The 26,766-nt window shown below is 37.2% G+C and overlaps 2 protein-coding genes across 6 annotated transcripts in view; one reads left to right on the forward strand and one right to left on the reverse strand.

The window, feature by feature from the left end:
* sky (GTPase-activating protein skywalker) overlaps nt 1-6,616 on the reverse strand; it is a 103,300-nt gene extending 96,684 nt beyond the window's left edge. For all 5 annotated transcript variants that reach the window (XM_090116116.1, XM_090116130.1, XM_090116108.1 and 2 more), the window contains exons 1-2: nt 6,112-6,616; nt 5,471-5,758 (exon numbers count right to left, since the gene is read on the reverse strand). In XM_090116116.1, coding sequence (XP_089972242.1) covers nt 5,471-5,582 — 112 coding nt within the window. In that variant the 5' untranslated portion in view covers nt 5,583-5,758; nt 6,112-6,616. The remainder of the gene's footprint in view (nt 1-5,470; nt 5,759-6,111) is intronic.
* Nucleotides 6,617-7,861: 1,245 nt separating this feature from the next.
* Nucleotides 7,862-25,166, forward strand: c11.1 (maestro heat like repeat family protein c11.1). The gene is made up of 12 exons (XM_090116086.1): nt 7,862-8,026; nt 8,104-8,281; nt 9,455-9,626; nt 14,284-14,473; nt 15,541-18,376; nt 18,642-18,795; nt 19,265-19,525; nt 19,790-20,004; nt 20,232-20,420; nt 20,858-21,140; nt 21,300-21,537; nt 24,746-25,166. The coding sequence occupies exons 1-12, from the start codon at nt 7,996-7,998 to the stop codon at nt 24,928-24,930; spliced, it is 4,932 nt and encodes a 1,643-aa protein (XP_089972212.1). The 5' UTR covers nt 7,862-7,995; the 3' UTR covers nt 24,931-25,166.
* Nucleotides 25,167-26,766: the final 1,600 nt, after the last annotated feature.

Genomic DNA, 26,766 nt, shown 5'->3' on the forward strand with positions numbered 1-26,766 from the left:
GGAGTCGATTTTATCTCAATAAATTCCAGATAATTCCATTACAGTCAAATCGGTTTTTGATTAAAGAGATTTTAACATTTAATACCGTGATAACCGACGAAGTCATGATTTTTAGGAAATGGAATTCTTTAATCTTAATCTTATTTAAAAAAATGAATCGCAAAATGTGTTGGTAAGCGCATAACTCGAGAACGGCTGAACCGATTTCGATATTTCTTTTTTTATTATATTCCTTGAAGTACGAGGATGGTTTTTATGTAGAGAAAACGTAAATATGTACCACGGGCGAAGCCGGGGCGGACCGCTAGTAAGAGATATAAATAACTTCATATATTGATAAAAGTCTGATATTCGTAATTGCATTAAACTTTGACTCGATTGCAAAAATATTTCCGCTACCAATAAATTTTTCGGAGAAATTGATACTTGGTACGTGATTGATTAAATTTTAATACGGCCAATAAATAGCGTGATAAATCTAATTTTTGATAAAAATTGCTTTTACCGGCATTCTTTCCTTACACTATCTAATCAGGCATACACTTTTCTGTGCAAAGAATCTTGAATCGTGTACTCTTGGATAGGTTATGGCATTGTGTGAAGTTTATACAATTCAACGAGAATTACGTATCTTTGTTTCACAACAATACCTCATTGACACACGTTTCGTGGAAAAGTTGTCTATGGTTATAGTTTTAACGGCTACAAGCACGGACGGTGAACGCGTATGAGATGCGGCTTTGGTAAACATTTTGTGGTGAATTATTACGATTTCTTTCATGGAAGATTCGGCATAATCAAAAAGGTCAGGTACCCATGCCTACAACTAACTTTATATACCAACTATTATGTTATATTTTTGCTCTAAAGTATCCTTATTTGTTCAATCAAGGAAGGATTAACCGAACGAGATTTAAAGAAAAATATGGTTGCAATATAACTATAGCAATTTAATGATAAAGATAATCCCACTAGAACCTGGCTTTCACGTATTTTTTTTCCAATATTACAATTCTTACATTGTTTAAGGGTTTTATTACCCTATGTCTTCTATGTAACGAAAGAATCAAATATAACATTTAAAAATAGGTTAATTCATTTAGTAGCTTTTTTGGTACAAACGTAAAACCTTTCCTCGTCGATATCATTTTATTACTATTGAGGCTACTCCATCTTCACTATTTTTTACAATAACCCCACGTATCTCTTTATTTATTACCACGAATCTACTGGATCATTCCTTCTAGAACTCATCAGAATTACGACATTACTTAGAGCAATAAATAAGTAGATTTATTTGCGAAGGAAGAAGGTGTCGCAGCTATCTCGCTGGCCTACATTTGAAAACGCAATTTAACTAAATTAATTCACCAGATAAGCAAAATACCTTCACTGAAGATATGAGACTATTTAGAACTTGAACAACTTGTAAAAGTTTATCGTAAGTTTGCATGGAGAACCAGTTAATCTATACTAATATTATAAAGCTGAAGAGTTTGTTTGTTTGTTTGTTTGTTTGAACGCGCTAATCTCTAACTACTGGTCCCATTTGAAAAATTCTTTCGGTGTTAGATAGCCCATTTATCGAGGAAGGTTTATAGGCTATATATCATCACGCTACGACCAACAGGGGTGGAGCCACGGGGGTGAAACCGCGCGGAGCAGCTAGTCATCTATAGCACAGACATAGATAGACTACGCAAGTACCGCGATCTGTATGAAAACCAAGCGTATCATATTTTTTGTACTGACCTTGACGCGTTATGACGTCACGAGTGCTTTTTAGTGATGGTATTTTCATTTTACGCTTAATCGATTAGGACGCCACTCGCGCGGCGATTCTAGTATCGTCCTATCCTATCGAAGTAAATCGAAAGAAATCATATCAAACTAGATCTATGTCTAAGAGGTAATTAAATAAATGAATCGTAATCGATTACTAAATCGATTCAAGACAGAAAAATGATAATTACCATAGACAGAGGAATGATAAAATAAATTTATAAACCTTTTAATCCATCAGTCCTCGGAATCACAGACACAATAGAAAATCTATTGTGTCGCGCCCCGATCGGGCCTTACGGTGGTCAATGGGTTAATATTCTAACAAGTAAACTAATGTGTTTTAGCTTTTTCTTACATATGCCCATTGAGTTACCGTGTACTACGTACTAGAGAGGACATCGAAAGAAAGTAATGAAACTGTCAATCAATCAATCTTTATGTCCCGTTGCATCAATCCATTTTTCTTTTATGTTCGGGTTACTTGGAAAACTGAAAAAACAAACATAGTCTAAGCAATAAGGAGTTTTCTTAAAAAACTCCCAAGATGACACTTTAACTAATGGCGTCCATGTCATAATATTTATTTTTAGTACCTTTGTATTAAAATACTTAAAAGTTCTAGGTCAAGTCGTATTAAATGACAAAAAAAATCTATGCCTTTTTTTCTGAAAAATTGCTCCTTCAAATTAGTTATCATTTTTCTGTTCGATTATAAAATCGATTAGAATCGAGAACTGTTGCATCAAATGAACATCACTAACCACAAAATTGGACAGAAAAATGAGAACAGAAAAATGAGAAGACGCTATTCATTGCTTGTTATCATACGACTCGATCTTTACCGTGCCAAGTAAAAGCCGCAATGTATTCCGAATCATTTCGTATGATTTGGTATCCGTGTTTGTCACGATCGTTTTCCACAGATATTCTTTATTTGATTTTAAAATAAATAGTGCATATTCTGATTAGAAAATTACTTACCGGTGGAAGGAAACATCTCTGCTAACTCGGCCACTCACAGCTGTGGAGTTTCTACAGTTTATAACGGCGCAATTCGGCATTTTACTTTATTCAGCTTCACGACTTTCCTTGGCGAACTGCAAGCGCGGACTGAGTGTAGGCCAGCGTCAAGTAAGTTTCATAATCTTAGTTTGGACACGGGAAGTACATACACTCGCTTAGTCTATCTTGATACATGTCTGTGATCTATAGATTGGAAAGCTAATATCTACTTCCTTTATTATAAGATTGATTCATTGTTTAGTTCAATAATTCCATGCAGTGTAAAATATTCAATAAGAAATCACCACTTGCGTATTTCGCGAAATATTTCTTAATGAAAATCAAATGGACCTGACCTCCGGGTCAATATCTATTGAATATTAACGGCCTGGCAGCGATTCTTCATGACACTCGATTCTCTCACATAGGCACGATTATTTGAAAAAGAAAAGAGGTTTCAAAACTGCCAGAAATAGCTGAAAGACGCGGTAGAAATCTAATTTAACAGCAGAGAACGAAATGATACGGTAATTAACTTTTCCAGCCAATCTTTATTCCTCGGAGAATCAATTATGGGATCTCCTGTTTTAAACGAGTCTTTGTATTTTTGACAAAGGCTTTCCAAAATAAGCCTGAATCGACGTAAACGAACACTCTCATTAAAATTGTTTGCGTCGAAGATGTTACAAGCTACCACACCCTAACAATATCAACGTTATAAATATCACAATATTTTACTTTCAGGAAATATCCAATACAATACTAGATAATTAAACCTATCCTTGTTACATTCACTTCTACGAAACTTCCGCGAAGCATCCGTAAAGAATCAATTGCATAGGCAACCGTACTTGGTCCATTTATTCTCGTGTGCCTTTCAGATTTAGATAGGCAGAGGCAATTTACGCAATTGCCGGCAGACCTATCGTAGTAGAGGCCACGCAGCAGCAGGAAGGAATATAGTCGATCTTTTAAACTAACTAAATTTGATGACAAAGAGAGTCATCCTATTCTAAACGACCCACCTACTAATATTATAAGCGTGAATTTTATGAGGATGTATGGCGTTGCTACTCTCACGCAAAAATAACTGGTCGGATCTGTATGAAATTCAGAACAGAGTTTGTTCATAGCACATACGCAACATCGAAACCATGCACGTCGCGAGTGAAGTCGCGGGATTCAGCATGTCATTTAATAGCAACATATTACTTTATATCAGAAGGATAAAGTTCGTTGAAAGCCTTACATTATAAGCATAACTCCAGAGTTATAACATGGACATAGTTGGTCCAGACCAACTTAAACTTTAAATTTATTCCTTAGTCTGTGTTTCTGTATGTTGGATATTTGTAATTATTATTATACATATATGTACCATGTTTTACATTAAATTTTTTAGCTACAAATATTTATTTTATTGTATTATATTTTGTTATATTAAATATAGCATTGATGTACCAATATTACTTATTAACTATGAAATTTTATTATTACTAAATGCAAGAATTAATTGATAATGTAAATTATTCAAACAATTATGCAAAAGTAAATATTATTTATATGTTACACAAATACCAATATGATGTTTTTTGCATTTAATTGATTGAGTGAATTTCTTGTGTAATAAAATAATTATTTAATAATCAGAAATACTTAAATATAAAATACATGCAATTTATAAAATGTTTAATTAAATTCTTATCCTTTTTAAAACATTAATTACTGTGAAATGTAATTTCTACAAAAACTAGAATCAATCCTACACCTGTAACTTTACCCAAATTTTAAAATGCTGACACTTATCAAGTATCAAATGATTGCAAACATTACAAAAAATTCAGTTCATCTGTAGTTCTGTAGTTAAAAATAAAATGTTTGTATATTCTCAAATATCACCACATTGTATTGTAATAACATGACTGAAATATCAGAACCTAATAGTCTGTTTTATTTATTTTAATACATATAAATCTCGTGTCACAATGTTTGTCCTCAATAGACTCCTAAACCACTTAACCGATTATAATAAAATTCGTACACCATGTGCAGTTCGATCCAACTTGAGAGATAGATTAGTTTAAACATGTAGGTACCACGGGCGAAGCCGGGGCGGACAGCTAGTAACTTATATGAATTTTATATTACAATTAGAAATGTATGGTATTCAATGTGTCATGTGATTGGCCATTTTTATAAAATTACACATATTTTTCCTTTTAAATTTAATTCTCAAAAAAAAAAAATGCAGTGTAACTATTTTAGTATGCATGGCAATATAATTTACATGTCTATGTAAAACATGCATGCATTGCAACACAGCACACTTTGGTTTTCAAACAATGGTATGTTACACTGTTTCTCCACTTTACAAATCAGTATAAACTTTATAGACACAAGTTTACATTGTAAACAGGAGAGAATCCACAACTCTCAGTAAATATTTGCACAGAGATAAAGTATAATTACAGTGTGCCTTAAAATAATAAATATTTGTTTAGTTAGTAATTCAAATGTGATAATTCTGTAGGACCATAATCTTCAAGATTTCCTTTGAGTATAAACGGAACCATTAATTTGTAATAAAGATTATGGATAAGATAAATGCTATCTTAATTTTACTACAGCACGATATAGCTGTCTTTTAAAAAGTATGTTTTATATGTTAAAAAGCAATACATACCTGGTGGGCTATCAGTTAAAATGGTGATTCCGGAGGGATCAACATGAGGAGGGAAGGCTTCATACAAGTCGGCCTCCTCTTCAAGCACTGCGGACAACATAACGGAGGGCATCCCGGCTCTTAGCCTCACTCACTAATGACTAGACACTTCACAACACTACACTCACATCCAGTTACCCTATCTCACTAGGAACTCACACCGATGAGCTCCCGAGAGCCATTCCCTACCATAACCATGTGTACCCTTCCCGAACACCTAAGTTAAATCTTGCTGCACCATCTTCAAATCTGAAACCAATTAACCAGTTGTTATCACTGAAAACTATGTCAGGACTGCAAATTGTTTTATAAATGACACTATCACGCCGATAAGTTATCAGCGCGCACAATGAATGATTTAAATCGCGTTTGATCAACCACGCTTTTGAATTAATTATCCAATTGGATATAATTAAAGCATTGTACGGATCAGCTGATTAAGTCCGCTGCCAGGAGGGGCTCAGTATTCTACGTCTATTTTAAGATCAAACGGCAGCTGATCTTGCGCTGTTCAATGTCAGAGCGCAAGTAACGCCCGCGGCCCGACTCCTGTCAGAGAGGGAACTGCGAGTCCCTGCGAGACTGGCTAGCGCGGTACTCACCGAGATCCTGACGATAAATGATTCGGAGCAGGATTTGCGACTCCGTATTTACCGCTTTGGAGTCCCCGCGGCGACTAAGCAGAGTGCCCAGTTCCCGGCGCAACGTAATCACGGATGGGATAATAGTGTCGAGTGGCCTGTGGGAGCCGACGCGTTTGCTTTGTCACTTAAACGAACCACACAGTTCATCACACAGCTATATCAGTAACTGACCAAATGCACGGATACATCGTAAGATTGTTTCACTGCCCGCTAAATAAGTAATTTGCAACCTCTGTTTCGTATAATCAAATTATCGATGTATCCGGTGAAAGTCGTATTCTATGATTTTTAATATTATTCGAATTCGCAATTTATTTTATTTAAATAGACGATGTATCATTACTTATACTATTTTTATGAAATTATGTATTTCGCGCATCTAATCTATTTATGACCTATATTAGCGAAATAATTTAACGAAACGTTGAACATAACCGACTAGCCGTCGCCCAACTTTTGCTAATCAAAAGCATAGACTAAATTAAATTTACCATAGTAAAGTTACAGTGTTAAAAAAAGCAACCCTACAATTAATTTGCTTATTATAGATAAATAATCTGTGCATACAAACATCCATTATAGAATTTATCTTCTTTATAAATTCATTAATTAAAAATAATTTGTTATTATGCAATGCAATAATTTTCAACAAAATTAAAACAAAATTAAAAACACTAATCAAGCAAATTAAAAAAAAATATTGGACTTTTAATCTTATTAATCAATACTAATATTATAAAGCTGAAGAGTTTGTTTGTTTGTTTGTTTGTTTGAACGCGCTAATCTCAGGAACTACTGGACTGGAAAAATTCTTTCGGTGTTCGATAGCCCATTCATCGAGGAAGGCTTTATATAATCTCGCTAAGACCAACAGGAGCGGAGCCACGGGTGAAACCGCGGAGCACGGAGTATAATATAAAATTACTCGACTAATAATCGTTTACACAGATTTTAACTAAAGAAACTAATCTTCATTTGTTACTTAATAATTCGTTAAAAAAACAATGTGTTCAAAATTATGAGAAAAAACAATTCAACTCTACTTGTTACAAAATGATGTAAGGGCGTATTCAGAAAGAAAGCTTGAAACTTATAAGCGCTTATAAGCGCTTATCGGCGCTTGTCAGCGCTGATAACCCGCGCAGGAAATTAATATATGAACATGCGCCGATAAGCGCTAATCGGCGCCGACAAGTTCCGACAATCTTCAACAAGCGGTCAGCGCTGGGCGCTGCCATATAAAATTTGTTTTGGTCTGCTTCAACCTGCTTCCTTTGTGTAGAACGAACCAGCGTTGACAAGCGCCGATAAGCGCTTATAAGTTTCAAGCTTTCTTTCTGAATACGCCCTTAGAATAATAACGCTGTCAACTAATTTACATTGTATATTCTGTTTAATTAACAGCGTATTTATATCAATCAAAATAAATAAAATTGTGTTAGCGTTTTAACGCTTTATTAGCTAAATCAACTCATTTTTTTCATACTAAACTTCTCTCACTCATTTATTCTACTTTCGAAAAATAATGAGTCTGTCGCAGATGCTAGTTTTTTTTAAATTGTATCATTTTCTATAACTGTCATATAAACATACATATAAAATTGTACATATATTACTTTCTCTGTGCCTACGCTCTGTGCGGTCATACGCTGAATCAAATTGTCACTGTCAAATGCCAGATGTTTAATGACACTTGACATTGTCGTATTGTACAAATATTGTACTCGCTGAGTGACGATTGTGACTTGTGAATTGTAATTTTTATTTCTGCTGCGTTTAATATAAATATTAATTTAATATCTGTTTTGAGTAGTTCATTTTCATTCCCATGGTTAAGTGAAAATGTCGCTAACGGATACAGAATGTTTGAAAGGTACTGGCATTAATATTCCGTATTATTCATGTGTACTTTTGAAAGAGTAATAAACTAATGAATTTGTTATTTTACAGATACGGTGAATGTATTAATAAATGCACTCTGCGACAGCGATAACTCTGTAAACAACAACATAATAAAATCTCTTACGAAAATAGCCAATCGATATCCTAATGAAGTAATTGAAATAATATGTGAATTTTACAAAAACACTGTTCGAATTAATGTCGTACAAACGGGAAATATTGTACAGTGAGTATATTTTGTTTTAAATATTCTACGTTCTATTTAATAATTAATTGCAAAAGCAAATATTTCTATGGCTTGTGTGTTATTTTGTTAGATAAGCAACATAACTGCAGAGTATCATCAAAATCCGTTTATAAACATACATCCATGCATTCTTACAAACTTCGTATTTATAATATTAGTAGGATACATTGAATTGTAGCTACTACCTATTATGATTTAACATCATAATACCTATGACACAGTTTTTTTTGGACTGTGTATTTAGATATAACTACATACTTCTATGCAAATAATATAAAGATAAGCAATCTTACATGAATACAAATAAACAAAGTACTTAAATTATGTTTTTATACAAACACTACACACACACACACACTACTATTTATATACAATATAATAAAGACTTATGAGTCTTTAATATATTGTATATAAATAGGATACTTACACAAGCATGCATTGATAGGGCTTTCTTTAACACTCAATCATTTATTTATTCAATTAGACCTCTTCTTATCACCTTTACCAAGAATTTGTCGGTATATAGATATTCCTTTGGCAATGTGCTGAGGAGTTGCATAATTTAGTACCAGCATTACCTTTTTCCACAGGACTACCAGTCGCCAAGCAGAACTATCCTTACTTTCTAGACATTGCTAAAATTCAAACAAAATAAAAAAAATGGCTATATAAAGTCAAATTCAAACATTTTTCACTCAAGCACCTTTGAATCATTATGATATAGTTTTACTATTAATTACCGATACCACAGAATACATAATAGTTGCTAAACGCCAAAATTAAACTTACCTCACCCCGCGCGATCGTGCTTAAAATGGGCCATATTTTTCTGCAAGGATGATACGCAACGAAGATTGACAACATTAATCAAATTGACTTAAAGTAATTTTATTATTTTGGATTTGTGATTATCGTTTTTCGTAGAAAATGGTTAGATATTTTACTGTTTACGGATGTATTTCATCAGAAAAACGCGAATTTTTGTTTACGCTAGTCACAAATGTGTCAACCATAAAGCGTTAACACTTAACACACACATTTGCAGTCTCTACAGTGTGACTGTCAAAACGATAATTTTGTATGGAGTGTCCGGGTGTGCCGATACCTTTACAAAGTGTGCCTTATAATTAATACTTAATACATTTCTAACAGGGTGTTAGAGCGAACATGTGTAGGCCAGGTGAAGAAACTAAATCCGTCAACAGCGGCAGAGCTTGTCAATGCTATGCTCAGGGCGATGACAGAAAACCCCTCATATGAGCCAACTGTGCAGATGGGAGCTTCAGCCGTTCTTGTGGCTGTGGGCCATGAGTTTCTGGATCTCGTAAGTTAATTTTTTTATGGTCAAGAATGCAAAGACACTATGTATAGATACAATACTAAATATTAATCAGAAATTTAATGAAACAATTTGGAGCTCAAAATTTACTTTATTTTTAATAATTTTAAGAAATATGTCCTTCTACATTGTTATTAAAACATTTTTAAGCATAATATCAAATAATTTGGAAAATCCAAAAGTGCACACCTCATAATTTTTTTTCAATAATTATTTATTAATTATTATTTTTGTTTATTTAATAACAATTAAACCACATCGAATCAGACCCTGAAAAATGAAAGGGTTCTATTCCTGAGTATACTCAAGCGTAAGAGAAAAAAAAAGCCTCGATTAGTAAAGTATTTCGGTCGCTATCGTGTTAACAAGAAAATCCTCCGCACATACAGACCAGGGATGTAACGGAGGTAGTTTTATCGGAACCGAAATCGGAATCGGAGTTTTCAAATTTGGTTTATCGGAATCGGTATCGAAATCGGAGGCAGGGTCAGTTTGTTTAAGGACAAATAAAACATGATTTATAGTCAATTCTTTTCATTTTTATTTTTTATTATAAAATAAAAAACAACTGTGAAAAAAAATTGGCATAATTCCAAATGAACAAAAGATAAAATTAATGAATTTAAAGTTTAATTAAAATTAAAACCCAAAGTAGCGTGTTACATTTGTTGACATTATAATAAATGAACAATAGCTAAAGCAAATTAAATCAAAATGGACTCCAAAAGTAATGTATTGTACTTTATGAACAAAAGCTTTGATGCTTTGTCCCCATCCAATCTATTTCTTAAAGAGTCGTAAATTAGGCCAGCACCACTAATTGATGATAGAGTGCACATAGTGGGGGTCGGGGGATTCCCCGCGCGACATGTATGAACCTGTTCGGCACAGGCCGTCGCGTGCCGCCCGCTTTGTTTCGTTCGACCTCCGATTAACATCCGATACAAAAGTATCGGAACCGAAGTCGGAACCGAAAGTGTAATAATAAACGGAAGTTCCGACTTAACGGAACCGGAATCGAAGCTCCGTTACATCTCTGATACAGACACACGGACGTCCAAGACAGAACTTTTTTAAACTGTTTTTTAACTAGTTTAAATAACAAAAATGACATGAAAAATATCATGAATGTTAAAAATAGTGTTTTTTCTTAATATGTGTGTGTATGTATTATCTTACAAGTGCAATGTATGATACATAAAGACATTTTAAGTTTGAAAAATCAGATGTTTTGCGCGAAGTGACAACTTAGTACCCACCTCAACGCTTCGCTTATGAGGCGTGCAAAATTAATGTAAATTCACATTCTATAGAAGTAGTTTTGCATAATGACTCACAAAATCACAAATACTCAACAAACTTAAGTTATTAATTATATTGTGTATATTTTCTAGGGTGCAATTCTTAGTATTCAACATTATGCATTTATTGAAATAATAAATAAATATTTCAGGACAATTTTCACACACGGCACAATCTGATCCCATACTAAGCTTTTGCTTGTGTTATGGAAACCAGATGGCTGATAAACATATTATGTATATAATTTTAAATAAATACTTATATAGATAATTAACACCCAGACACAGAGCAAACATCTATGTTCATCACACGAATATTTGCTCCGGGCGGGAATCAAACCCACGACCTATGGCCTGCCAGGCAGGGCCACTACCAACCAAGCCCACCATTCAGTCGAAAAAAATTAAATTACAAAATAAAACTGCAGTAAAAGTTGTATAAATTATCCAACCATTATTCTTTCATAATTCTTTTATAAAATGTTAGTGTTATAAAAAAATATATTTATTATAGGTCTACCAGAATCTGATGGCATATTTATATTTACGAAATAAAATATTTTCATATGGCAATTTTATTTGACAACTATCAAATTGGTTGTCAAATTATTTGTCTTCTTTGCAATTGATGAATATTTTTTAGGATTTTGTCTAAAAAATCTTCGAAAATGTCGAAAAAGCCGCTGCGATAACAAGCAAGAGGTGTTGTTTATAATGTGTATAGAAAAACATTCGATGAAGAAGGGTCAAACACATCACAATTTTCAATTTTGAATATTTTATTGGTAAATTGGACTTACCCGTTTTGATACTTAAAATAAAAAATATTATAAGTAGGTAACTATCATATTGTTTGTTAATTACAATATAATTTTATGAAAACTTATTACAGGAGTTTCCAATACGGCTATTCGTCAAGTCCAAGCTGTCCAAGTCAATTTTATAATGTGTGTATCTTTAATACTTACGAAAATAAACATAGTTTTATTTTATTGCACGCCTCATAAGCGAAGCGTTGAGGTGGGTACTACTGTCACTTCGCGCAAAACATCTGATTTTTCAAACTTAAAATGTCTTTATGTATCATACATTGCACTTGTAAGATAATACATACACACACATATTAAGAAAAAACACTATTTTTAACGTTCATGATATTTTTGATGTCATTTTTGTTATTTAAACTAGTTAAAAAACAGTTTAAAAAAGTTCTGTCTTGGACGTTCGTGTGTCTGTATGTGCGGATCCTTTTTCTTGTTAACACGATAGCGACCGAAATACTTTACTAATCGAGTCTTTTTTTTTCTCTTACGCTTGAGTATGCTCAGGAATAGAACCCTTTCATTTTTCAGGGTCTGATTCGATGTGGTTTAATTGTTATTAAATAAACAAAAATAATAATTAATAAATATTTATTAAAAAAAAATTATGAGGCGTGCACTTTTGGATTTTCCAAATTATATTTTTATTTTATTTAATAAAAAAATATTAGCAATCTAGTTTTGATCTGCATTATCATTACATCCATATTTTTACATGGCATAATGATAATGAATATACAAATATAGGTATGTGTAAATAATAATATGTGTTACATAGATAAAAGTAATATGTATATTATACATGTAAGTATGTACCTACATAATATTAAGTGGATATCTCATTATTAAGTACAGTATTGTTCACTTATGTAATGTGACTAATGATGTTGAGGACAAAATAAAAAATAAGTAGTATCAAGATCCTTCAGTCCATTTTCCCTAGGGTTGCACACTCAAAATTTTGATTTCCCAATTTGCCATCAGATTCTGGTTTACCTATATCAATTCATATATTTTGTAGTCCAACACAAAACACTTAATTCATGAAATAATATTCTGACCTTTTAAAGACATCGACCTTAATACTTTTTATATGAATAGGTATGTACGAAATCTTGTTTTAATAATTTCGTTAACATAAACACATTTAAGTTTTGTGTAAACCAGTTCTCTCAAATCTATACTTATTAAAGCTGATGTTTGTTTGTTTGAACCCGCAAATTTCGGAACTACTGGTCCGATTTGAAAAATTATTTCGGTGTTAGATAGCCCATTTATCGTTATGAAGGCTGTAGGCTATATATATAATAACGCTAAGACCAAAAGGAGCGGAGCAACGCGGGTAAAACCGCGGGGCACAGCTAGTACACAATATGATTTGATAATCAAGATCAGCTTTCAATGTAGTCTGTAAATGAGCAGTGTTATTGTTTTTGTACATGCTATCAAATACATGCACACATGGTTTCATTATATCATTATTTGAACAAGATGTGTTGTTAATGTAAACACATACATATTCTTTCGCTTTGTAAAAGTATGATGAACAATATTTCATCTATTTAGCTTAAAAACTGACAGTTTTAGTCAAATTAAATTTATTGTAAAAAAATGCAGTCTTGAACATTTTTACGATTTTATTCCCAATCATAAAACAAACGTATTTTTCATCGAAACTCATTAAAAACAGCTTAAATGACCACGATTTTGGGGGCTTCTTTAAGCTGGTCCGTTTAAAAGGATATAACGTTAAAAAATCGTTAAAACAACCATGCCCTAATAACCGCCTCAATTGGGGTTTATTTAGTTCATTCAAAGAAGCCTTATGAATAATCCATGCAAGTGATTGAATCGATTGCTGTATTTAGGTTATAGTAAAATACCTTATGGGAGCTTTATTGAAATTTTATATTGATTTGTCATATATATTATTAAAATAACATTATTTGGCCGAAAAGCGGAAAAGTTTTTATGATCGGCAGATGTTACCATTTTTTTAATGGTCATTTTTAACTGATAAATATCATTAAGCAAAGAAAAACAAGATTACTTAAATGTTATTCAGTTACGATCAAGTCAATCCTTAAAACAAATCACTATCAGCAGAGACTATATTCTTGTTTCGTACTTTTAGCGTGTTTTAGTAGTCGGGTATTAGTTTTTAAAATTTTCTGCATTTCTATCTATCATTTCTACAACTCTCACACACACCCAGACACACACACACACACACACATTCATCTATATACACACATGCGCTTACGTAATAATTTAACTTACCTCTTCATTAATTTTGTTATTTTAGAGCTTTTAGTTTAGTTTATAGACATAATATTATGATCAATATTGGGAGAAGCCTCTGGCTCCTGAGACACAGTTTTAAACTAGTTCGGGAGCCGAAGGATTAATTATTCTGACCTGTGTAATTATGTCAATAATTAATTTTATTATTTATTATTTATTTCTACAACTAATAAACATAGATTGATAGGTACACCGTAGATCTATCCAATTGTTCAGGTACTTCGCAGTCTCATAAACCAACTGTCCCCGGCTTCCGTGCCGCACTACACAATCGCTCACACCCTCGGCACACTGGCCGTCCTAAACACCAAGGACATGGTGCCGCATATCAAGGAGATCCTGGGCAAAATGCTACCTTTGTTGCCACTAGTCAGACAAGATGGTCTCAGACAGGCGTTCGCGTATGGTAAGACTTATTAATTTACGAGCGATCTATAAAATCCAACTTTAGGGACATAGTAGTGCATATCAAGGAGATCCTGGGCAAAATGCTACCTCTCCTACCGCTCGTCAGGCAAGATGGGCTAAGACAGGCGTTCGCATATGGTAAGACTTATAAGTAATTTATAGAAAACAACATCAGGGGTTAAGCAAAACCAAAGATCGGCAACTGTGGCACAGTATGGGGGAGGCCTACGTCCAGCAGTGGACTTATCCGGGCTGAATGGATGGATGGATGGATGGAACATCAGGCACATTCTGCTGCATATAAACGAGATCTTGGGCAAAATTTTGCCACTATTACCGTTTGTTAGGTAAGATGGGCTCAGGCAGGCATAGGCGTATAATAAGACAAAGGCAACTATATCAAGGAAAATCTGAACAAAATGCTACCACTCCTACCGCTCGTCAGGTAAGACTATGATTAGGTTATTTATAAGTTTATAAACAATCAATTTGTGTGGCTTCATTGCTTTACAATTAATTTAATTTAATCTGATATAATGTGGCAATCTATTTGTGGAATACCTTTTTTTGTCTGAAAATGTCTCATTCAATTAAACGATTAGTATCTCTTTAGAAGATTATTCAACAATTATAGACGTAATGAGAGATCTACTAAGTGTTTTTGAACATATTTTTTAAATCAATTCTTATGCTTCCCTCGCAAAAATCATCCGGTATGCATCATTAACACTGTTCAACGCATTTATTTAGAATGAATGAATGAAAGAATAAGCAGTTATTATTAAATTCGTGATATTTTTTGTAATAAATCAATCATGTGTGTAAAATTATGTAGATCCATTGAATTTTCCTTTTGGCTTTCATTTCACGATGTATATGCACATAAATTATTCAATAGTATTAATATGAACTCTTATTTACGTGGATGGATTTCTTTTTATTCTCCTTTCCTCTCCTCTCCTTTCAATGATAATTGTAACAAGCGAAAATAAGTCACTTTTACTATAGAAAAAGTAGGTCGCCTTATAATTGCCCATGCTAATGTTAAATTACTTTTACTTACAGCGTTCGGACATTTCGCTGTCGCGGTGGCTGAGCAAATAGGCGATAACGTCGAGACCGACAACATAACATCGATAAAGGATAATTTTGTCACGGAATTCTCGATTGTATTCGACGTCCTTTACAACCAGTGGTTGCCGTCTTATGAGCCGAAAGTATCAGAATCAGTCCTCGAGGCTTTAGGCCCAATCACCAGACTTATTTCTGAAAGGCAGTTCAACGAGACCGTCAATAAATTTGTACTTTCATTGCTCTCTTTGTATCGAAAACCAACGATAAACTTCTTCAGTATCAGTCAATGTATTTCGTATTTACTGGCTCCATCTCCACTTAATCCCAAGCTGTCGCTAAATAATAATGTAATTAATTCGATAAACCACGTTTTATGCAACTTGGTTCTGCTTGAACCAGATTATGATCAGCCACACACTGTAAAGAACCATTTTGAAGTGCTCCGTTGCTTTGATCACATGGCGACACAATATCCAGATCAAACCATTGAAATGCTTTTGCATATGTCTAAAAATAACCAAGAAAGAGAAAGACTGAGAGCGGTTATAATTCTTACACATTTAACGACATCGTCTCAAGTGTTTATCGAAAATTTCGCAACGAAATTCATAACCATTTTAAAAGTGATGATCGTCATGGAACAGGGTGTTAAAATGAAGAAGATTCTCGTTAAAGCAATAGTTGCTTTGGTGTATAGAAATTGTATAATGGCCACAGAAGATTTCGCTATGGTAGAATTTATAGTAAAACACTGTGGTTATGAAGGACCAGTAACAGTTTCCAAAGCTGAGGCGCAAGACTTACGTGACACTTGCAGAAATTCATTGGTTCTTATGTGCAATACTGTCACAAGTGTACGGACACAATTATTGCATTTATTACTAACTGCCCTCACTGTTGAAGATTTCACTCCATCCATGTCAACAGTGAGTCATTGTCTCACTTCTTTACTGCAGAACAATTCTGAAGTAACTACAGATGAGCCTTCAGACAGTGTTGAGTCAAAATGTTCACCGGACCTTGTATTCGTTCGATGTCTGATGCATGTCGTTGATCCAGATGAGAAAGATAGAAATAGGAACCTACTTATGTTCCTCGAAGAGTTTTCTGGTGATGTTCATAAGAATTTAAAGAATTCGTGGACCATTGAATTAGATAGATTACTAAAGTATGTTGAGAAAAATGAATCTAGAGAACAGTGGCATGGTATGTTATTGGATCTATTGGTTTCCGCTGTGGAACAGGTTAATAGCAACAAATGGGTTGAGAAAATATCTTCGTTGATTTCTCAACAGATTCTATCTAAGAAACAATCGCCGATGATCAAAGGCGTGGCCTTACAATACTTAGCTGTTTTATCTTGTCATATGTCAAACGCCGCTGCAGTTGAAACTGTGTTGAAGATGATACTTCTTGCTCTCAAATCAATTCCAATTGAAAGTGTTGATTACGTAAGCAAAGCAATAGGCATCGCATCTAGACAACACGGAGAATCCGTACTTAATGAATTGGATGCGCTATACAAAGACAATGAAGCAAAACGAAGCAATAAATTGATGAATTTCCTCTCATCTAGAGCATCTAAGAATGACGCCGAACTTGCTATAGTCAAGTACGCTCTTATAACGTGCTACGGAAAGGTCGCAAGGGAATGTCTAGACGTTCATGTCCTAGCCAGATTAGGTGAAAATGTCACATCAATTCTATTAGAAATCCTTAAATCAGGACCTGGTTTCGATCTGTGCAACGCAAGTGTAACAACACTTTACGAGATAAGCAAGGCGCTGCACCCAGCGGCCCACCATAATGTTACTTTGAGAAATCGCTGGCAATTATTAAATGCTGTTCTCGAACAAATTTATAATTCCAATCTGGAAAAACGGAATGTTGAACTATATCCCATAATAGTGAAAGCATCAAAAGCGCTCACGAAGTTGCAAAAAGGCATTTTGCCTGAAGAACGTAATACAATTCTTCGCGTACTCTTTAACAGTATATTTGGAGAACTATCTTCGTTTAAAAGGAAGTATGAAATTGAAGGCAACGGTGATAAAAACGATTTATTAGCCAAAACATTAAACGATTCTTTAACTTTACTACACGAATTGATAAAAGAATTGATTATTCAATCAACATGTTTGAGTACAATAGATGATATTATTGGTTTACTTATGGAGTGGATCCGTCATGAAAACGACGAGATAAGAACCGCTGCTGTACTTATTCTTCAAGTCGTCTTTGATGCTTATATTAAAAATGTTAAACTAAACTACGAAGCTCCCAGTAAATTTGGTCAAATGGGGTATTTATTAGGTCTCATTGTACCCGGTGTAGCTGATACTAATTTCCCAGTAAGATTAACGACCGTAGACTGCATCAAACTCATAATTCAGATACAAGATTTATACGAAGGCCATACGATTGAGCCAGACGACGAATGTATGGGAAATCTAACCCAGTTACAGAACAATATCCTAACAAATGATCTGTGTATGATAAGTGATTATTGTATGAAGCTGTGTGATACAATTTCGCCAAAAATACCCCACTTACATACCATGCAATTCATAGAAAGTTTGCTTGAAAGTTACGATGGACATGAGTCGCGTAGTGTTGGTATTAGTTCTATATTAGATGCGTTCTTCGTAAAGAAGGGGCAGGATTTGTATCAGAGTATCGAGAGGATAGTGGAAGTTATGTTGGTGACGATGGAAATGGTGAATGATGAGGCCAGAGCGAGGCTCATGAGGCCACTGATGTCGTTGACGAAACACCACTCCAATGCTGTGACTGCTGTACTATTGGGGCAAAGGATTCCGTTGAAGCCGTAAGTATCTGTGTTATAAGTACTTAATTATTAATACATAAATAAGACGAAGAAGTATATTTGCCTTTACTTGAAAAATAAATCAGAGTAATAAACAAATATAAAGAGGAAAATGTGTATGTAGATTTTCATTTTCTGACCATTAAAATATCCCAAACTAAATTCCAAAGCATAACATTTTTTTAAAGACTGACAAAGGCACAAACACACACGCATTTTGAAGTATGACAGTGAAGGAAAAATAGCAATATTTTATAATTGACAGTTGCGTAGTCAGTTGCTGGAGGCATCTAGCCCGAGACGAGGGACTCTCCACAGCAATAGTGGACAACTTCTTGCGCCTCATGACATCTATAGAGTTGTATGAAGACCCCTACCATATCACTGAACATCACATCGCTGCTTTGCAACCAATGACTGTGAGTTTTCTAAATATTAAAGAATATTACAAAAGTGTTTTCAATAATGATATTCCAAAATAAATTAAATTCAAATTTATCATTCCTCTCTCATTGATGCGTAATTAATACAATTATATTTGTGTAAATTTATTATGAATAGTGAAGATTTTTAGAACAATAAATATTCTTTAATTACTCCATTATTATTTTAATAAAAATTAACCTTTCTAACGTCATGAAATTCTTAAAACTATTTTTATATGAAAGTACTCAAAATAAATATTTCGGCTGTTAAACAATAAATTACTCAAATAAATACATTATCCTAAATGCTCTCAAAAATAATTACTCCATTTCCCTAAATATAATTACTCAATTACTCCATAAAGAGTAATTTTTTACTCCAATACACTCAATAATTTTCTAAGCCATTCAGTAACTTTTTTTCTTTCACCATATTAATTGATGAATTTCTCAATTATTTCAGCTTATAAGCGCTCTAGGCGAGATGTTACAAGAGGAATCAATGCGACCAATATGCATGAACAAATTCTCAGAACTATTTGCCGTACTGTACACGACTCTAGCTTGTTATGTAGAGGCTGAACCTCCAGCGTATGTAGTACCAACTAATAAGGGACAAGAGAGATTCGGATTCATTCCCAATAGAGAAGCCATCAAATTGTCCCCGGCTAGGATCACTGTGAATACGTTTAATAGCTTCCTGGAGAGATCTGATTGTTATAAGGTGGGTTTAGTGTAATTTGTTAAGGTATCTAAAGTTTTGCATGGGTTTTATTGATAGGATAAAATTATATGAAAATTTCTGTGCCATAAGTACAAGTACTTACATTTTATTAGTCCTGTTAAATCATAGTGTAACTCGTAACGAACTGATTCATTATTTTTCTCTTTTTGGCGTGTTCTGACGACGCTTAAGAAAAGAAGGTGTTTTCATTCACAGTCTCGCTACGGGTGAATTAAAGCAATTTCCTTATTTTCCACCTCTTAGGTAAAAGAAGCATGTTCACTCTGCTTGAGTATAGAACACGGAGACAGTTCTAGCATTATCCTGGAACTTGCGCCAATCCTGGGCAGTTCTCTCAGTCGCTCCTGCCCGGGACAGCTCTGTCGGTTAGTGGGAAGTGTCGCTGGATACGCAAGATCACCTTTACCGCCTCAACGGTGTGCTGTTATCGCGTTGTTGGCTGATCTTTTGAACTATCGGTGAGGATATTTTATTGTGATGACATTGATGTCTATGTCGTAGATGTCGCTATGATCTTTTAATTATTTACCATTATTCTAAAGGTTTCAAATAAGTTGTTTCGTTAATGTTTACAAATGTAACCCTCTCAATTAATTTAAGCGCCCACTTGCGTTTTTGAACTACTACTACTACTACTTGAAATTGCGAAAACAAAAAATAACTTGTTTTGCTTACATCACCCCAGGTGCAACGACAACCCAATCCTAATAGAGAGTGTGATAGCAACACTAAACTCCGGTTGGAAGGACGAAAGCCCGCGCGTGCGTTGTGTGAGCCTGCGCGGTGCTGCCAACCTCACGTGCCTGCGCTCCGCTGCATCATTACCAGCCGCTATATCTGCGCTTAGCCAGGGGGTAGATGCACAGATGATGGTGTAAGACGTTATCCATATATTTATATAGCTTATAGTGTAGGAGCAGCACAAGAACTGCGCGGTGCCGCTAAACTCACGTCCCTGCGCTCAGCCAAATGGTGGACGCGTAGATTATGCCGTGAGATATCTACCGCTATTTTATATTTAAGTATATACTACACAATCTTTTCGCTGCAGTTTCGCCCGCGTAGTCAGAAGAAAATCCACATAGTTTCTGTCCCTGTGGGATTTTCGGGATAAAAACTATTCTTTGTGTAAATCCAAGTTACCCTCTATGTGTGTGCCCAATATCATGAAAATCGGTCCAGCAATTTATGCGTCAAGACACAAACATACAAACTTTCGCATTTATAATATTAGTAGGATATTAAAAATCAAATTTTTGCTTGATATTTTTGTAATAGTAATAAATTAAAGGAACACAATTTCCGTCACAGATCGCCCGTCGAAAACGTTCCCCTAGCTGCCATACAAGGGCTCAGTCGTCTTCTGACTGAAACTGACAAACTGGACAAAGAGTTCGATCGGGAATTACTCGCGATCTCCCAGAAAATCCGCCCCTTCATGAACACGGATTGTAGCCAATTAAGGGAGAACTCCATTCGTCTCTTTGGCATTATCGCTGAGAAGGTCAAGTCTGAAGGATTAGTAGAACAGGCTATAAGTTCTCTGCCGTGCTTCCTGCTGCATTTATGTGACAGCAATCCTGCTGTTGTGAGGGTGAGTGATTTTTTTTAACATTTCTGAAGTAATTTTTACTATCTTTTAATACGCTCTTTGAATTAGAAGTTAAGCATTATGTCATATGTAATGTATTTAATTTAATGTTCTACAAAAACTTCGTATTTTGTACAAACAACATCACTCCATTCCTTTCAGGCGGCCAAATCGACGCTCCGCCAGCTGTTCCGCACGTTCAACGCGCGCAAGTCGAACGAGTTCATCCAGACGCACCTCGTGGACGAGGGCCGGCTGTACCTGGAGCAGTTCCTCAGCGCCCTCGTGCGGCAACTTGCGGACGAGCGGCCCTCCGCCCTGCCGGCCTGCGTGCGCGCCCTGCTGCCCTACCTGCACACCGCACGGGACGCGCTGCGGCCCTACGCGCCCGCCCTGCTCGGTCAGTGTCCCGCAGAGTGCGCGCCCTGCTGCCCTACCTGCACACCGCACGGGACGCGCTGCGGCCCTACGCGCCCGCCCTGCTCGGTCAGTGTCCCGCAGAGTGCGCGCCCTGCTGCCCTACCTGCACACCGCACGGGACGCGCTGCGGCCCTACGCGCCCGCCCTGCTCGGTCAGTGTCCCGCAGAGTGCGCGCCCTGCTGCCCTACCTGCACACCGCACGGGACGCGCTGCGGCCCTACGCGCCCGCCCTGCTCGGTCAGTGTCCCGCAGAGTGCGCGCCCTGCTGCCCTACCTGCACACCGCACGGGACGCGCTGCGGCCCTACGCGCCCGCCCTGCTCGGTCAGTGTCCCGCAGAGTGCGCGCCCTGCTGCCCTACCTGCACACCGCACGGGACGCGCTGCGGCCCTACGCGCCCGCCCTGCTCGGTCAGTGTCCCGCAGAGTGCGCGCCCTGCTGCCCTACCTGCACACCGCACGGGACGCGCTGCGGCCCTACGCGCCCGCCCTGCTCGGTCAGTGTCCCGCAGAGTGCGCGCCCTGCTGCCCTACCTGCACACCGCACGGGACGCGCTGCGGCCCTACGCGCCCGCCCTGCTCGGTCAGTGTCCCGCAGAGTGCGCGCCCTGCTGCCCTACCTGCACACCGCACGGGACGCGCTGCGGCCCTACGCGCCCGCCCTGCTCGGTCAGTGTCCCGCAGAGTGCGCGCCCTGCTGCCCTACCTGCACACCGCACGGGACGCGCTGCGGCCCTACGCGCCCGCCCTGCTCGGTCAGTGTCCCGCAGAGTGCGCGCCCTGCTGCCCTACCTGCACACCGCACGGGACGCGCTGCGGCCCTACGCGCCCGCCCTGCTCGGTCAGTGTCCCGCAGAGTGCGCGCCCTGCTGCCCTACCTGCACACCGCACGGGACGCGCTGCGGCCCTACGCGCCCGCCCTGCTCGGTCAGTGTCCCGCAGAGTGCGCGCCCTGCTGCCCTACCTGCACACCGCACGGGACGCGCTGCGGCCCTACGCGCCCGCCCTGCTCGGTCAGTGTCCCGCAGAGTGCGCGCCCTGCTGCCCTACCTGCACACCGCACGGGACGCGCTGCGGCCCTACGCGCCCGCCCTGCTCGGTCAGTGTCCCGCAGAGTGCGCGCCCTGCTGCCCTACCTGCACACCGCACGGGACGCGCTGCGGCCCTACGCGCCCGCCCTGCTCGGTCAGTGTCCCGCAGAGTGCGCGCCCTGCTGCCCTACCTGCACACCGCACGGGACGCGCTGCGGCCCTACGCGCCCGCCCTGCTCGGTCAGTGTCCCGCAGAGTGCGCGCCCTGCTGCCCTACCTGCACACCGCACGGGACGCGCTGCGGCCCTACGCGCCCGCCCTGCTCGGTCAGTGTCCCGCAGAGTGCGCGCCCTGCTGCCCTACCTGCACACCGCACGGGACGCGCTGCGGCCCTACGCGCCCGCCCTGCTCGGTCAGTGTCCCGCAGAGTGCGCGCCCTGCTGCCCTACCTGCACACCGCACGGGACGCGCTGCGGCCCTACGCGCCCGCCCTGCTCGGTCAGTGTCCCGCAGAGTGCGCGCCCTGCTGCCCTACCTGCACACCGCACGGGACGCGCTGCGGCCCTACGCGCCCGCCCTGCTCGGTCAGTGTCCCGCAGAGTGCGCGCCCTGCTGCCCTACCTGCACACCGCACGGGACGCGCTGCGGCCCTACGCGCCCGCCCTGCTCGGTCAGTGTCCCGCAGAGTGCGCGCCCTGCTGCCCTACCTGCACACCGCACGGGACGCGCTGCGGCCCTACGCGCCCGCCCTGCTCGGTCAGTGTCCCGCAGAGTGCGCGCCCTGCTGCCCTACCTGCACACCGCACGGGACGCGCTGCGGCCCTACGCGCCCGCCCTGCTCGGTCAGTGTCCCGCAGAGTGCGCGCCCTGCTGCCCTACCTGCACACCGCACGGGACGCGCTGCGGCCCTACGCGCCCGCCCTGCTCGGTCAGTGTCCCGCAGAGTGCGCGCCCTGCTGCCCTACCTGTGGGACCTTATTACTGAAACTTCGTTGTCTGTCTGTTTGTCCGTCCGTCACCAGACCTTATCTCACGATTCGCGATACATCGATAAAAAATTCAGGGAATATATATTTCTGTTGCGGCCATAACAAGAAATACTCTCACACAACAAACGAAACGAAAGAAAACTTATTTGCTCGATATTGATAACGGCACTACAATACAATACTATAAACGCTCTAAATATTCACTTAAAAAAAGAAAAAGAATAATTAAACAAAAATAGAACTAATTATGATAAAGATAATCATGATAAAGGAACACAAAAAAGTGATTATAAGCAAAGTCTTTGCTCGTTATTGGTAAAAGCGACATCTATTGTTAAATGAATACAAATCAAAGTAAATTAAAATTTATATCTTAATCTTAATACTACATATTATAAAGGCGAAAGTTTGTATGGATGTATGGATGTTTGTTACTCTTTCACGTAAAAACTACTGAACCGATTACAATGAAATTTAGCACACATATAGAGGGTAACTTGGATTAACACATAGGATAGGTTTTATCCCGGAAATCCCACGGGAACGGGAACTATGCGGGTTTTCCTTTGAAAATGCGGGCGAAGCCGCGGGCGGAAATCTAGTTCAAGTATATGTTTGTTTATATAAACATACGATAGAGGTCAGCTATTACAAAAAACAGATGTTTTTTTTTATATACAATATCTTATTAATTCCATAATTTACCTAATAAATAAATAAAAAAATGTCGTAATAAATAAATAAAAAGTGTCGCGTACGTATATGTACGTACGAATAATCCCTCTCTTTTAATAATAATTACTCTTAATAATTCTTCAGCCTAATAATATTTAACTTTTATTACTCGTTTTACAATAAATAATAATTACTCATTTACCCTTTACTCTGACCAAAATAATTACTCCTTAGAGTAATATCCCATTCATATAATTTCGCATTATTCTTTACTTAATAAAAACATGAGTGATCCCAAATCCCATTTTAGGACAAGACACTATCGTTTATAATTAAATAATGTAGAATTAGAATTAGAAAATTATATATTTTAACTATGTGTACATATATAAGATTTTATATATTTTAACTCTATGTAAAAATAAGTTTTAACACAGAGTTAAAATACATACTTAAATGAAATATTATATTAATTTTTACTTTACATTTTCCAGGATACCTATACGCAGAATTAGACCGAATCCAGGACCAATATCCAGAAGAAACGCGTTTAGAACCAGACATTATCCGCACAGCAAGATCAAGACTTTTACAACTCATAAAAGACCCTAACCCTCTAGTTCGACAACATTCAGCTTTCGCTCTAGCAAATATCACCCTTGTGTGTACTGAAATATGACCCAAAGTCCGAATCACTTCAGATTTGGTAAATGGCAAGATTGTTAACAGGATATACATTGTCCAATGATTGTACTTAGTGGCCTTAGAAGCAGGGTTGAGGTTGGTGATGTATGATCCTTATGTGTATTGGAATAAGGTCTCTAATGCAGTGACGCATTTGTTTTAGTATCTTATGTCATTAATTTGGATTTTTTTAATCTCTTTATATAGATTTTTCAAGAGATTTCCATCTTATTAACTTATATCAGATTTTGCAATCATTATTATTATTTATCAAGTCTGATATAAATATAATAATGCATGAATTATTATTTAAATCTCGAATACGTAATTGTATGTATTATTAGATTATTTGTTCAATTTATTCATTTATACGTAACATTATCAAAAATTTACTTTCATGATAACTTCATATTATTACATATTATACTACTATATTGACCGCCTCCTTGGTACAGTGGTTGACGCGTGAGCGTAGAACCGAGGGGTCCTGGGTTCGATTCCCGGTGGAGACGAAGAAAAAAAAAATGTCTCGGTCTGGCAGGACACAGAAGGCTGATCACCTACTTGTCCCTAAAGAAAATAGATCAGTGAAACAGATGTATGAATAATGCATCTGCCCCTTACCCCACTACGGGGACACGGGACTTCACTTATACTACTATATTTATAAATATAGTCTATGTATACATATAAACTTGAAGGAAAAGAGAAAAAGGTTGTTATAAAATACTATTAAATTTAAACAGTTTACTATGGCAGTTTTTTAAGGTGTTTTTGATAATGGCGATCAATAAATTGGCTATTTTTTTTTCTTAAATGAAGTATTCTGTCCGAGTATTTCTATGTATTTAAATTTGATGTGTAAATTCTCTTTTTTTTATTCCATGTTAAAAGATCGTGATGAAAGATATTGTTTTTTATCTATTTCTGTTTATTATGTTTATGAAATGGAAAATTATAAATTATTATCTATAAGAGTAATGGACTTAGTAACAGAGTCATCGTTAAAGGTGTGATATTTAGATATAAGTGATTATTGTTGCTTTTATATATTTTATATTATGAAGTAGTGGCAGCTAATAAAATACATTTTTCTCACTATGTAGCGTCATAGCATTATATACCAGTTAAAACTAACATTTATTAATAAAAAAAGCGTGTGTTCAGCACACGTGTCAGAAGTGAAACTTCTTTGGCAAGATTCAAAGATACCAAAATCGTCGCCTTACTCCATGTCGTGGCGGTATTGCCATGACGCGATCTTGAAATTTTACTCTCAATACGCCTAAAGAAGTTTCACTTCAAAATATGTCTTTAATCAAGAAAAATATAATATGGGTTATTCTGCATGTATTATTATAAAATAATGTAATTTTTCAATTATTCGATTAGATATTAGAATTTTTGTTTGATATAGCACATTGTTGCCAAATCTATGATATTTTATATCTAATTATAATTCTAATTATGTTTGTTTTTCGCTAATGTTAAACTGTTTCATAGAAATAAATCTCAGGAAGTTATTTCGCTAGTTTTAATTAATAATTTTGTCTTTTATGGCCGGTTTTACCGCTTCTGGATATGTCCTGTTTAAAATTATCTGTCAGTTAAATTATATTAAAAAGTGTCAAATAGGATATCAGGAACTTTATCAGCAAGTGGATAAAACCGGCCCTAAAACTTGTTTTTTATGTATACCTAAAAGTATATAAAATGGTATTGTAAAGTGGTTCTTATTTCTAGTAATAAGAATCTAAATTCGTATGGTCCACCGTGCTGGCCTTTTAAATTAAATATATTGATATTTAAAGCGTTTAATTAAGAAAAAAAC

The sequence above is a fragment of the Colias eurytheme genome, chromosome 2 (genome assembly GCF_061535395.1).
Source record: "Colias eurytheme isolate Ceu_HAF_F1 chromosome 2, ilColEury1 Martin Lab GWU primary, whole genome shotgun sequence".
Classification (NCBI taxonomy): Eukaryota; Metazoa; Arthropoda; class Insecta; order Lepidoptera; family Pieridae; genus Colias; species Colias eurytheme.

Coding starts and splice junctions, on each gene's coding strand:
- c11.1 (XM_090116086.1), top strand. CDS start 7,996: ATGTCGCTAACGGATACAGAATGTTTGAAAG. Junction 8,282..9,454: donor CAAACGGGAAATATTGTACA/GTGAGTATATTT, acceptor CATTTCTAACAG/GGTGTTAGAGCGAACATGTG. Junction 21,141..21,299: donor GCAATCCTGCTGTTGTGAGG/GTGAGTGATTTT, acceptor CATTCCTTTCAG/GCGGCCAAATCGACGCTCCG.